This window comes from Cydia fagiglandana, chromosome Z (genome assembly GCF_963556715.1).
Source record: "Cydia fagiglandana chromosome Z, ilCydFagi1.1, whole genome shotgun sequence".
NCBI lineage: Eukaryota > Metazoa > Arthropoda > Insecta > Lepidoptera > Tortricidae > Cydia > Cydia fagiglandana.
Window position 1 is genome coordinate 40,556,411 of NC_085959.1, and position 13,373 is coordinate 40,569,783.

A 13,373-nucleotide genomic window follows, 5' to 3' on the forward strand; every position below is an offset into this window, starting at 1 on the left:
TAAATGGGGCTCCCATACAACAAACGTGAATTTTGACCAAAGTTAAGCAACGTCGGGCGTGGTCAGTACTTGGATGGGTGACCGTTTTTTTTTGCATTGTTTTTCCGTTTTTTTTTTCATTATGGTACGGAACCCATCGTGCGCGAGTCCGACTCGCACTTGCCCGGTTTTTTTATTATATTGTGGACATTGTGGTATGTTGATATGCCAATTTAAAGTATTAGACCATCACTACTAAACACTTAAATGAGTTTGTAATAAATGGTGTAATAAATAAGCTATTGTTATATCCTGTAAGACTGACGTATGAAGCTACGCCGTGTATGAATGGTGCCTATCTACTTAGGTACCCCTACAGTTTCGATTTCTATGGCACAATGAAAAAGACCCTAATGAGTGACTCAAAAAGGACCCTGCAGCAAACAGGAGAAAAGTGGTCTCAGTCAAATTCCACGAACAAAGTCTTTTGAAAAAATACTTCTTATGAGAGAGTAGTTAGTGCCCATAAAAAAATCGAGAGCCATGAATCTACATCATACCCACATAAAAAATTTCGAGACAAGAGATTCCACTCGGAAACCATTTTTTCCCTGTTTGCTGCGGGGTCCTTTTCGCAATCTTCCGCAGGGTCCTTTCAGAATGTTCTGCAAGTGCTCCAAACTTGCCTTAGGGAACACAGTCTCCAAGGGGTCAGCGATGAAGTCCCAGTTCCCGAAGCCCACGACCTTGGGCCCGAGGTCCATGAACTGGCCGTTCAGGAAGCGGTTGACCACGTAGACCTGCAGCATCACTTGCAGCATGTTCACTATCTCCATGGCCACCAGCCACACCGACCACGTTCTGGTTACTCTTAACCTGGGGATTGAAGGGCGTTTTTAGATCTTGCCATTTTAGTCGTGTGCAATATCCGTACACGGCGGGAAGAAGTTGAAGAAATTTGAACCTTATCTAGTTTTATATAAAGCTCAAATTTCTTCGGTAGAATATCTCGAGTTATCAACTTCTTCCCGCCGTGTACGGATATAATAGCAGTTTATTTATCTAGAGCAAAGACATATATAACTTCGTATAAGATGAATAAAGTCTAAGAAAAAAACGTGCCTCGGAAATCAAGAAAAAGTCTTTCTCGGATAGATGGCGCTCACACCTTTGGCCTGTGCTCGGCTAGATGGCGTGACGACAACGTTTCATATTTAACAATTTTCACATCAGGGACTGAATATGGGTCCAAATTATATAAAAATAATTTATCCATTTATACACATTTTTTTTGATAATTTTATTGAGTTTAGTTTAGTCATGTGTCGATAGATGGCAGTAATTTTAACAGTGTCTACAAAATTTACTATGACAGGACCCCTCTATACTATCTATTCTCTTTGTCTAGTCTAGAGTAACTAATTTCTAAAAATATAGACAGTCGTGACTCTTGATATGTCGGGGGGGTCTATCACCTGAGCCTCAAGTAAGCAAACAATGGGGTTTACAATCTATAACAAGCAAAAACGTCTGCGAACGATGCTATTAACCTTACAATAAATAAAAAGTGGAAAAATATCTGTCTTGGGTGAGACTTGAACTCACGGCCCATCCAGTAGGCTTACCCAGAGCCCGTGATTTTAATTAATTCAGTAAAGACACTAATTTTTCCACTTTTAAATTTATTCTAAGCTTAATGGGGTTTACAGTTTTATAAGAATTGCCATTGCTAAGAATAAAATCTCGTTCGCCGCCGCCGACGTTAATTTTGTCACTAATTTTATCAAGGAAATTAATAGACTGCGGCGGCAAAAACGACGCCGCAACAATATGCTGCTGCAGTTGACATTCGAAAGTCACCATAATGTATGGAAGGAAATATGACTATTCGTACCATCTGTCATCCGGAAGTCCATACATGTTTTGGCGTTTGTCGATTTGACTAAACCCCTTTTTTTGAGTGTGAATTACTGGGATAACGCTACATAGATGATGATATTTAAACTAGTGGCCCTCTGAGCTGTAGACCTCGCGAGCATAACTTAAATAACCAATCATGTAGGTATTGCTCCGCCTCCGCCATATTAAAACAAGACCGAAGTGATCCCATAAGTGTTCCGTAAACAAAGTTTTGTACGGAACACTAAAAAGCAGAAGTTGATCGACAAAAAAAACTGTTTAATTTCGAACTCACAAAATTACACTAGGATCGATTGAGAATTGCGACCTAGAGGGAGGAGAATATCCGGATATACGAAAGCATATTTTAATAGCATAGATAGGCATATTTTTGTTCATGCTGAAACGGAGACCTTTTGAAATGCTCAGTGTCTGTCTGTCAGAAATATCTAACCTCATAATGATATCTCTCCTGATGATATCAAGTTTCTTGTCGAGAGTCTTCTGACACGGCACGGTTTGGCCGCTGACGGTCATATCGTCGTCGCTACCTTGGATCGCGATGCTGGCGTACTGGAGCCCGTCCACCAGAGCCTTGATTCTGCCACCTGAAATGGCCTTCTTATTTATTTGAATCGCTTTAATCGTTATCTAAACCTGTTGTACTCGTAAAATTTTACCAAGTCACTCTTTCTTCCACCTGTATTCCATCAACCACATTAACATTATGGAATTGATCGTCTTGGCAATTATTTACCCTTCTAAACCAGTACCACAAACAACAAACCTTTTAGAAAATGTTATAATACATTGTACAGTCGCCATCAGATATATCGGAGCGGCCGAGGTGCTCAAAAATATCTGATCACGCACTCTGACACACAACGCCATGTCAATAGTCGTGCTCAGATATTTGTATACTACAAATCAAAGTTTTATTTGAGTCTTCGAGATCTTGGACTAGATGAGATGACATCGTTTGCACTTCGATGATGAACGCTGTCTCTTAATCGCACATTTTTTTTAATCAGGACAAGTCCCATATTATATTAGTAGCAAGTTAGGTACGTACGTACTTAAAGTTAGTCTGTTATAATTATAAATCAGCAATCTGAATTTTGAAGTGTGATAGAGAGACAGAAGGCGCTTCATTGTTGTTACGCAAACGTTGTCATTTTGGCAATGTCCCCTGACCTGGACGGCAGTTACACTAACCTTCCTTCTTCTTCCAAACATAATGCGGCATGTAGAAGGCTATGGACTGCAGGAAGAGGACGAACGGGACCCACTGGTAGTACGTGTGGTGCAGGGTCTCGTCGTCGTCGCTGAGTGGGCCCACGCCGGGGTGCGGGAGGAACCCTGATTGGAGCAGGCTCTCGTTGTAGTGGCGGACCTTCGGAGGAAAACATAGAGGGTCATTTTGGGATTGTAAATTATACGAGCTAAACCTTCCTCAAGAATCACTCTATTTATAAATAAATAAATATTATAGGGCATTTTGACTGTCCCACGATAAGCTAAAGAAGGCTTGTGTTGTGGGTAGGTCAGACAACGATAGGTATATATAATATATCAATAATTAAATACATAGAAAACAACCATGACTCAGGAACAAATATCTGTATCAAAATACAAATAAATGCCCTTACTCGTACCAGGATTCGAACCCAGGACCATCGGCTTCATAGGCAGGGTCACTAACCCACTAGGCCAGACCGGTCTGTCGGTATTGATAGGTGAAAACCGCATGAAAATCCGTTCAGTAGTTTTTGAGTTTATCACGAACATATTACACACAAACAGACAGACGCGGCTTTGTTTTATAAGATATAGTGATAATTCAATAAAAAACCAATGAATTAAAGAGTAATGAAATTACTCACGATGGTAAAGGTCGCCATGAAGAAGCAATACGTCTGTATAACATGGTCCGGCACGCCCTGATCCGATATGCACTTGATGTGGTCTCCGAAGAACTCCCGGGCACACACCAGGATCACGAACACCACCAGCAGCGTCACGGTGGCCTTGTAGTGGAGTTTGAACACTAAGTTTTCTATTATTGGTTTGGCTTTGAACTTGAATTGTGGGGCTACGGTAGCGATGGTGGCGGCGAAGAGTCTGCCCTCCATTTTTGATGATTATGCTGGAACAAAAATATAGTGTTAAACAAAAAGTTGGATCTGAACTGAGTAGAGAGGTTTTGGGTATTGTCCGAATGCTTTGAGATACTAAAAATAATTAAACTACAAAAAAATTTGAAACATTTTTTTACTTTCGTAGCGATTATTTTTAAAAGTACCTACCTATTAAAGTAATCAAAAAACTTTTTAGGACCCTTAAAGTTGTTTTTTAGACTTATGTACATATTTAGTTAATAAAGTCTGTACGGAAAGAGAGAGTCGTGTAATTTAGGGACTCTATAGGTATATTCCACGACTCTTTTCTTTCCGAACGGACTCTACCTTTTATTTATTTGACGCCGACAGTGTCGTGTTTTAACCGACTTCCAAATCCCTAAGGAGGAAGTCATCAATTCGGTTGTATGTTTTTTTTTTCATTTATTTCTCTCCTAGTTATGCCACCATAGCAACAAGCATCAGAAGAGGCCGATAAACTCATAAAACATGTTACCTACATATTGTTTGTAAATGTTAGTATTACTGTTACGCCCAATCTGCAGGTAATTCGGGTCATAAGCGTAAAATGCTATTGATTTGTTATCGCTCACTGAGGGCAATTCGAACATTCACTCGATACCAAAATTATTTTGTTATCATATGCGCGTGTATTTCGCTCTTACTTGTTTGTACGTGTATGGGCACGAGCGAGACGCACGGCGGGATGATAATAACAGTAGGTGTATTAATTTGATATCGGAATGTATGTTTGAATTGGCTGTAACGTAGACTGCCCGTAGTGTACAGTCGCCATCAAATATATCGGAGCGGCCAAGGTGTTCACAATATCTGAACACGCACTCTAACGCCTTAACAATAGAGGCGTGTTCAGATATTTGTGAGCACCTTGACCGCTCCGATATATCTGATGGCGACTGTACCTAATCTGTAATCACATGCACAAGTTACAGTACGATAACAGCAACAGGTTAAAGAGGAAAATTGCATTTGTATGTAAGTATGTTTTGTAAACTCGATTCAGCCTGAATTCAGCTTATCCTGTGACGCGATAGTTCAATACATTCGCAACAGATGGCAGCACTTATATAATTATAGGTAAAAAATAATCGCAAAGCAAAGAGAATAATAATATGAATTTCTTTTTTTGCAGAAATAGTTTCCTAGTAATATGTGTCAGCAAAATTATAGGTGATTCGCAGAAGTGATTGCTTAATAACAGCAAATAACATTCTCTAACTTTAATTTTAAATAATCTAATGAAAAGAAGTGAATGGAACAAATAATAATAAAGTACGCCCACGGTGTGAAAAGATATAATAAATAAAGATACTTTTAAATTAACTTAGGTTCATGGTTTTTTAATACCTACGCATTATTGTGGGCATGAGTGCTTTACCTTGTGATACCTATATGAGTAACGTATGGGTGGATCAACTTTTTAATGTTATTCGCCAGGCGATAATAGTAGCATACTTTGTTAGAAGAAATGTTGTACTCTAAGTAGATGACCCATTATGGAAAGAACTTTACAGGACATATGGTCCTATTTTCCAGCACTAGTGCGTAAAATAGCACTTTTGGTGCGTATGTCAAAAATTTAAAGGGCCATAATTATGTACCTACTGTAAAACGTTGTACGATATACGTGCGAAATGCGAATAGAAAATTCGCAACTCGTGTCGATACTGTCGATTTAAAATACTCCCTTTCGGTCGTGTATTAATTTATCGCCACTCGATTTGAATTTCCTCTTTTCCGCACTTGTATCGTAAATAACTATGTATATTACTGCCATAAAAAGTGTGTTGGGTTATTTTAAACACCATAAAACTAGGGGTTGATCTAAGAGTGACCCAGGCGACCGTTACCGTAACAGAACAAGTTGATTCACCCACCTACTATTGGCAAGTATTGGTTATATTTAACTTACCTTTTTTAATCTTATAAAAGTTATAAATCCGCACTTAATGGATTTCTATCGTTTATAACTTATGGTTATGGCAAACTGAAATAAAATACCTAACTGGAATCATACAACAATGAACAAAAAATCGTCAACATGACCAAATACAGTGAAACCTGGATAAGTGAGATCTGAAGGGACGAGCAAATTTGTCTCACTTAAAGAGGTTTTCCACTTACCCAGGTTCCCAGTTAGCCAGGTACAAATAAATTTCTGTCTCATTTACAGAGGGTCCCATTAATAGAGGTGAGAATAGAGGATATATCTCAGTTATAGAGGTGGTTAATAAGATATTTTGTAATTATCTTTAAATGTTTAGGTAAAATAATCCTTGTCCCTAAATATTTTTTAAGTCTGTTTAAATATTTCGTTGAATTTTGAATGATTTTCCAAAGGATAGATTATTTCAATTAAATTTGATACGGACTTCATTGCGTCTTAGAAATTTATTAAATGATAATTGGTTTATTCTTGTTCCTTGTCAAGTTTTCAGCTTTCGTTTCTATAGTTTTAACTACATAAAGTAACTAAAGAAGTCGTTTAGACACAATTAAGCAAAAGCGGAATTTGTGGATAAACTAAGAGTTAGTAAGAATACGGAAATAGATCAATAAAGTCCAAGTTAGAGAGGTCATAGATTGACGTTATCTCAGATACAGAGGTAATTCAAATAAAATTCTAAAAAAACAATTAGGAAAATGTAATGTTATAAATATAGTCTCAGTAAAAGAGGTAAAATACACTCTCTGTCTCAGTTATAGAGGTAAATGTGACTATAAAATCACAACAACTAATCCCAGTTATAGAGGTTCGTTTTATCTCACTAACAGAGGTAATTCAGTGTTAAAGTGTCGGGACCGCACCATGAGTCCCAGCTATAGAGGTTTCTCACTTATCCAGGTCCCACTTAACCAGGTTTCACTGTATAGGAAAATAATTATCAATAATCACGAAAGTAGTTTTTTAAACTGACGTATGAAAATCGGTTTTACCAGTACGTGACATGTGTCTACAAATTAAAACTTAGGTCTAGAATGACGTTTACAGATTATTTAAGTGAGCACTGAGGGAGAAAGAAGCAAGTTATACAAATGAAAAAACATGACCACACTTTTGAGTTCCATAGCGGCCGCTAGCGACCTCTTGAATGTACCAAAACGTAACTAACAAGTACCTAACAACAAAACGTAACGGCCCACAGGGGCCGTAGTCAAGATATCAATAATATGTGATGATCCATGGGAAAAGGTACCTTTACCCGTAGAACGTCACATAACGGGTTGGCTTAAAGTAATGAGAATTTTCGTTTTCGGAAATATAAAAAAAAAGACAATAGCTGTGGGTTTTCGAAATTTTACAGTGACAAACAAGAGCATATTTTAAATTACAAGAAAACATTATATATACTATAACATCTCCCACATCCGATTTCTCATAACTGTGTTCAAACCCTCTGCGTCATGCTTTGGACAACGTTTTATTTACATTCCATAACTGTTTTATTGCCGTTAATTTTAATTATTTCGGCATATTAGCTTGTTATCTATATCATGCCATCATTCACAATTGCTAACTGATTAACATTTTCATGAAATCTGCAACTGATTGATATTTAGAGAAAATTGTTTATGTATCATATTTTGGTAAAATGTATGCAATGACGTTTTTAACTGGTTTTAGGCTCTCGCGGAAAAACGACTAAACGTTTCCAACCCTAGAATATCCCCAAGACTTAAATCAATCGAAGAATTTTGGCAAATATTATATACTCTGATATGTATATTGCGATAGTAGGCAAAAATATTATAGAATAAAATAAATTTTACCGTGTAATTACAAAACGATCAGTCAGAGAGTACTTGGTAGTTTGTCCAAAGTGAAAAGCAAACGGTCAGAAGCATGTTACGTAAACTAACACAAGGGAGGCCAATTACTTCATTCTTGAATTTGGTTCTAATGTTGGATATTGCATAGTTCTTCAATATAACATCCAGAAATCCATGGCCATTGTCTTTTTGTCTTTATGTCCGAAAACAAAAATTCTCATTACTTTAAGCCAACCCGTTATATCGCGACAAACGCCGGTCAAAAATGAAAAATGTACCGGAACTACAAGGAAAAGTGACGTGATGATTTCCATTTAAATGATTTAAGTTTCGTTTGGCGTTTTCTACTAAAACTTTTCACTTGGCTAGTCCAGTAGCCAAGAACACAATAATTCAGTCTGACCACACTAACTTAGCACAAACTTGGCAGGAAGCAGCGAGCTTTAATGGCTCCTCTACACGATGGACCGACGCCGGCCACTCCAAGGGACGCACCCATGCTGTAGAATGAGACTTGCTCCCTCTAACGCATAAATGCGTCCCTTGAAGTGGCCGGCGTTGGCCCATCGTGTAGAGGAGCCATAATGTATTTAAAAATCGTTTAAAACGTACCTTTTATCCTTATCTAAGAGCGAGAGACATGCTTCGTGACACGTAAGGTGAGAACTGACGGTAGATTCTTTGTCTTGCCCCAGTATTGAGGATGATAAGATAAAGTTTTGATAAACTGATAGAGCGATTTCATAGAGAATCGAGTCCAGTTTTGGCTGTATGTCTCGAAATTTAGTAAAAGGCGAATGTAATTATTGATGGAAATGGAATAACACACACCAATTTGAAGAGTAGGTAGTTATTGTAATAGTTATTCGTAAAATAATAATATTTTCGTAATTCGTAAAGTAATATACCTACCTATATTTTCAGGGTACGAGTAGGTAATTGAAATAAAAGGTAATAATAAAAACCCGCATGATGGCCATATCTTCCGTTGCGAAATTCGCGCGTCGCGTTATATCTTTTGTTTCCTTCTACCCTTGGCTCTTATCCTCTTAATTGCCAGAAAGAACAACACTCGTGTTTACCAATACACCTCGTTTATTATGAGTGTCGATAACACAAGTCAACAGTACAAAGATACAAAGGTACAGTCGGCACCAAAAGAAGTGGATCAGGGAATTAATCATGACAATGGCACATTGACCAACGCCAAAAGAAAAGAAATATACCGGCCTCCTAGCCTAATCGGTAGTGACCCTGCCTACGAAGCAGGATGTCCCGGGTTCGAATCCTGGTAAGGGCTTTTATTTGTGTTCATCACAAATATTTGTTCCCGAGTTATGGATGTTTTCTATGTATATAAGTATTTATATAGTGTATATTATATATATCGTCGTCTAGTACCCACAAGTCCCACAACACAAGCCTTATTGAGCTTACTGTGGGACTAGGTCGATCTGTGTAAAAAATTGTCCTATAATATTTATTTATTTATTTTATTTATTTATGCAGTTTATCGGGTTGAACGTTGCTACGAAAAGTGACGTGAATATAACCATATTTAGGTTTCGCTTGCGTTTTCTACGAACAATTTTCATCTTGGCGAACAGACGACTCGTCAAATGTATCTCAATCTCTAAAGAACATATAGGTATGTAAAATGTATAAAAAATGAATGAATTAGCAATAGTTAATTTATTTTATTAATATTATTTAAACTGTAAAATGACATGTAAAATTCTAAATTTTACTTAACAATATCTGAGTCTGAAAATAATAATACAGTTTAACAAAAACTGATACCTACCTTAGTCTCTACCTCTACATATTTATATGTAGAACAAAATTGTTTTAGGTACCTATAGGTACATATAGAGACATTATAGACTGTCAGATACTTTTGAACGCAAACTATAATATTTATATCTAGTTGGAAAAAATTTCAAGGTCCTAGAGTCCGTCTAAGCTAACTATGCACTGACTTGAACAAAAAAGTGGTAAAAATGTACCTATTCATTCTGACTGTACATGTACCTACATGTTACCTACTCATAGATTGAGCACGCTCAGAACATTCTTTCTTATTAAGGCTAATGTATCTCGATGTGGAAACATAATGAAATGTACTTACTTATATGTGACGTCCCACGGGCAAAGGTACCTTATGGCGGGTATGGAGTTATGCATACCCCAGTAATCTACAATAAATAAGCTATCGATAACACAAAAGATCAACCTTCTAAGTTGCGTAGTTACAGAGATATGATTTTTTGAAAATAATGTTGTGAAATGAGCAACTTTACGATAGAGAAGTTTTAAGTTTAGCCGCCTAAAAAACTATGTTCCTGAAGTAAGTTACATAGTTGACTACAAATAATAATACCTTATATATCTGAGATTAAAAAAATGTTGCGACTTGTTCTGTAATGCAAATAGAAACCTTTGATATCGACTGATTTATGTGTATACTAACCAATCTCTTGAAAATAAAGTTTTATTTCATTTTCACGATTGATTGCAATGAGCTCTCAAGATTTAAATTGTATCTATTAGAAAACGACACTGAGAGACAGTTTAAGCAAAAAACAATACCGATTTAGAGGTGAAAATGTATTTTCTGACTTTTTCATATAAAATCAGAAAATTGAATATTTTTACTTTTAATGTAACACACAATCAATTTTTCTGAGCACATATGAAAGAAATTCTGTCACTCAAATGAAATAAATCCTAAAACCCCAACTAAATACTATATTTAACCCCTTATGCCACTTTAAAGTTACATAACAATTACAGTATTTGCTCCATACATTTACGAAAAGGTACCTTATGGAAATAAATCTAATAATACATCACTACAAAACATCAATCACATTGAAGTTTATCTTTTATGAATAGAAAATATTAATTTACATTAAACTGCCACAAATTTAATTAGTTCTTCGTCATAATAATCTTAAAAAAGACCAATAATTTGTATGTAATGAAAAGGTACCTTCCCTAATAGCATTTTCTTGTAGGGATTTTGTTGGGCCTTTGTTTACGTATTAGTTGGGCAACCGTTATATTTGGCCGTACGATTTGCTGGAGGGCCCTCGACAAAGGCCCTCCCGAATATTCCCAACAGAGGGCCATAAGAGTATTTTTTTCGTTGGGCCTATTTAAATAAATCATACAATTATTCAACGGTGGTGGTTTTGGTTGGGCCGTGGTTGGGCCTATACACATTTGTTTGATGGTTGGTTAATTGTTACATTTGGCCGTACGATTTGCTGGAGGGCCCTCGACAAAGGCCCTCCCGAAGATTCCCAACAGAGGGCCATTAGAGTAATTTTTTCGTTGGGCCTATTTAAATAAATCATACAATTATTCAACGGTGGTGGTTTTGGTTGGGCCGTGGTTGGGCCTATACACATTTGTTTGATGGTTGGTTAATTGTTACATTTGGCCGTATGGCTTGCTGTAGGGCCAACTGCAAAAAAATAAAAAAGGGCAATTTTTTCGTTGTGCTTTTGTTTGCAAATTCAACAATTACCCAACGGCAAGTCAGGTAGGTCGGTAGGTAGTCGTGCACCAGGTTGAAGGCCCAACACAGCTTGTCCCACAAAGGGCCAACATTGTAACTTTAACGTTGGGCCTTGTGTAGGATTCTTACAATACTACCGTAGGTAAATACTTGTGTAATTTATAGTGTGCCTACAGTCTAATTATGTAATGGGCTTTTGTTTACGAGTCCTACAGTTACACTACGTTAAGTAAGTGGTTGTGTAATACGACGTTGGGCCTTTGCTGATAAATATTACAATTACACTACGGTAGGCATTGTTTGTATCCACATGAAGGCCCTAGGCAGCAGTTGTTGTTAATCTTCTCTGTATCGTTCCAATTTTAGTATATGTACTGCCGAAGCAAGTACACTTACTATACACTTTAATTTGTATATATACTAACCGCACTTCGAAACTTCGTAAGCGAGATTTATGTTTTTTGAGATTTAAATTGAGAAAATGTCAGTAAAATACAATTTTTTAAATTTATGCATAAATTTTATAGTTATAGCTATTAGATTTATAAGTTACTTTAAAAAAATATTATGATTATATCCGGAATAATCGAGAAAATAACTATAACTTCGATGTTTGGAGACAGTAACGCCATCTAGTGACGCCACAAGCAAACTCAACTGGTATTGTTGGGCATCAGTACCACAGCCAATGTTGGTAAATGCGATATTTGTGCTCACTGGGCCAACGAATGTTATCGTTGTTTAGCCACCGGTACCAAAATACACAAAGGCCCATTGTTAGGCGTCAGTGCCACAGCCAATGTTGGTAAATACGATATTTGTCATCATTGGGCCATCGGATGATATCTTTGACTAGCCAACGTTACCAAAATAGACAAAGGCCCATTGTTGGACATCCGTGCCACAGCCAATGTTGGTAAATGCGGTATTCGTCACCATTGGGCCAACGAATGTTATCGTTGTTTAGCGAACGGTAGCAAAATACACAAAGGCCCATTGTTGGGCCTCAATGCTACAGCCAATGTTGGTCAATGCGATATTTGTCGTCATTGGGCCATCGTATGATATCGTTGATTAGCCAACGTTACCAAAATAAACAAAGGCCCATTGTTGGGCATCAGTGCCACAGCCAATGTTGGTAAATGCGATATTTGTCATCATTGGGCCATCGGATGATATCGTTGATTAGCCAACGTTACCAAAATACACAAAGGCCCATTGTTGGGCATCAATGCTACAGTCAATGTTGGTAAATGCGATATTTGTCGTCATTGGGCCATCGGATGATATCGTTGATTAGCCAACGTTACCAAAATAAACAAAGGCCCGTTGTTGGGCATCAATGCTACAGCCAATGTTGGTAAATGCGATATTTGTCGTCATTGGGCCATCGGATGATATCGTCGATTAGCCAAAGTTACCAAAATAAACAAAGGCCCATTGTTGGGCATCAGTGCCACAGCCAATGTTGGTAAATGCGATTTTTGTCATCATTGGGCCATCGGATGATATCGTTGATTAGCCAACGTTACCAAAATACACAAAGGCCCATTGTTGGGCATCAATGCTACAGCCAATGTTGGTAAATGCGATATTTGTCGTCATTGGGCCATCGGATGATATCGTCGACTAGCCAACGTTACCAAAATAAACAAAGGCCCATTGTTGGGCATCAGTGCCACAGCCAATGTTGGTAAATGCGATATTTGTCATCATTGGGCCATCGGATGATATCGTTGACTAGCCAACGTTACCAAAATACACGAAGGCCCATTGTTGGGCATCCGTACCACAGCCAATGTTGGTAAATGCGGTATTCATCACCATTGGGCCAACGAATGTTATCGTTGTTTAGCGAACGGTAGCAAAATACACAAAGGCCCGTTGTTGGGCATCACTGCGACTGCCAATGTTGGTAAATGCGATATATGTCATCATTGGGCCAACGAATATTATCGTTGTTTAGCCAACGGTACCAAAATACACAAAGGCCCATTGTTGGGCATCTGTGCCACAGCGAATGTTGGTAAATGCGATGGTGG

General features: G+C 37.6%; 2 protein-coding genes across 2 annotated transcripts in view; one reads left to right on the top strand and one right to left on the bottom strand.

Annotated features, from left to right (window-relative positions):
• Nucleotides 1-8,536, bottom strand: part of LOC134678438 (innexin inx7) — a 114,997-nt gene extending 106,461 nt beyond the window's left edge. Inside the window, exons 1-5 of the mRNA XM_063537015.1 lie at nt 8,421-8,536; nt 3,762-4,024; nt 3,094-3,271; nt 2,333-2,486; nt 666-855 (exon numbers count right to left, since the gene is read on the bottom strand). Of these exons, the coding sequence (XP_063393085.1) occupies nt 666-855; nt 2,333-2,486; nt 3,094-3,271; nt 3,762-4,010 (771 nt within the window). The 5' untranslated portion in view covers nt 4,011-4,024; nt 8,421-8,536. The remainder of the gene's footprint in view (nt 1-665; nt 856-2,332; nt 2,487-3,093; nt 3,272-3,761; nt 4,025-8,420) is intronic.
• LOC134678414 (pre-mRNA-splicing factor 38B-like) overlaps nt 1-13,373 on the top strand; it is a 284,815-nt gene that overhangs the window by 108,954 nt on the left and 162,488 nt on the right. The gene's annotated exons all lie outside the window — the stretch shown is intronic.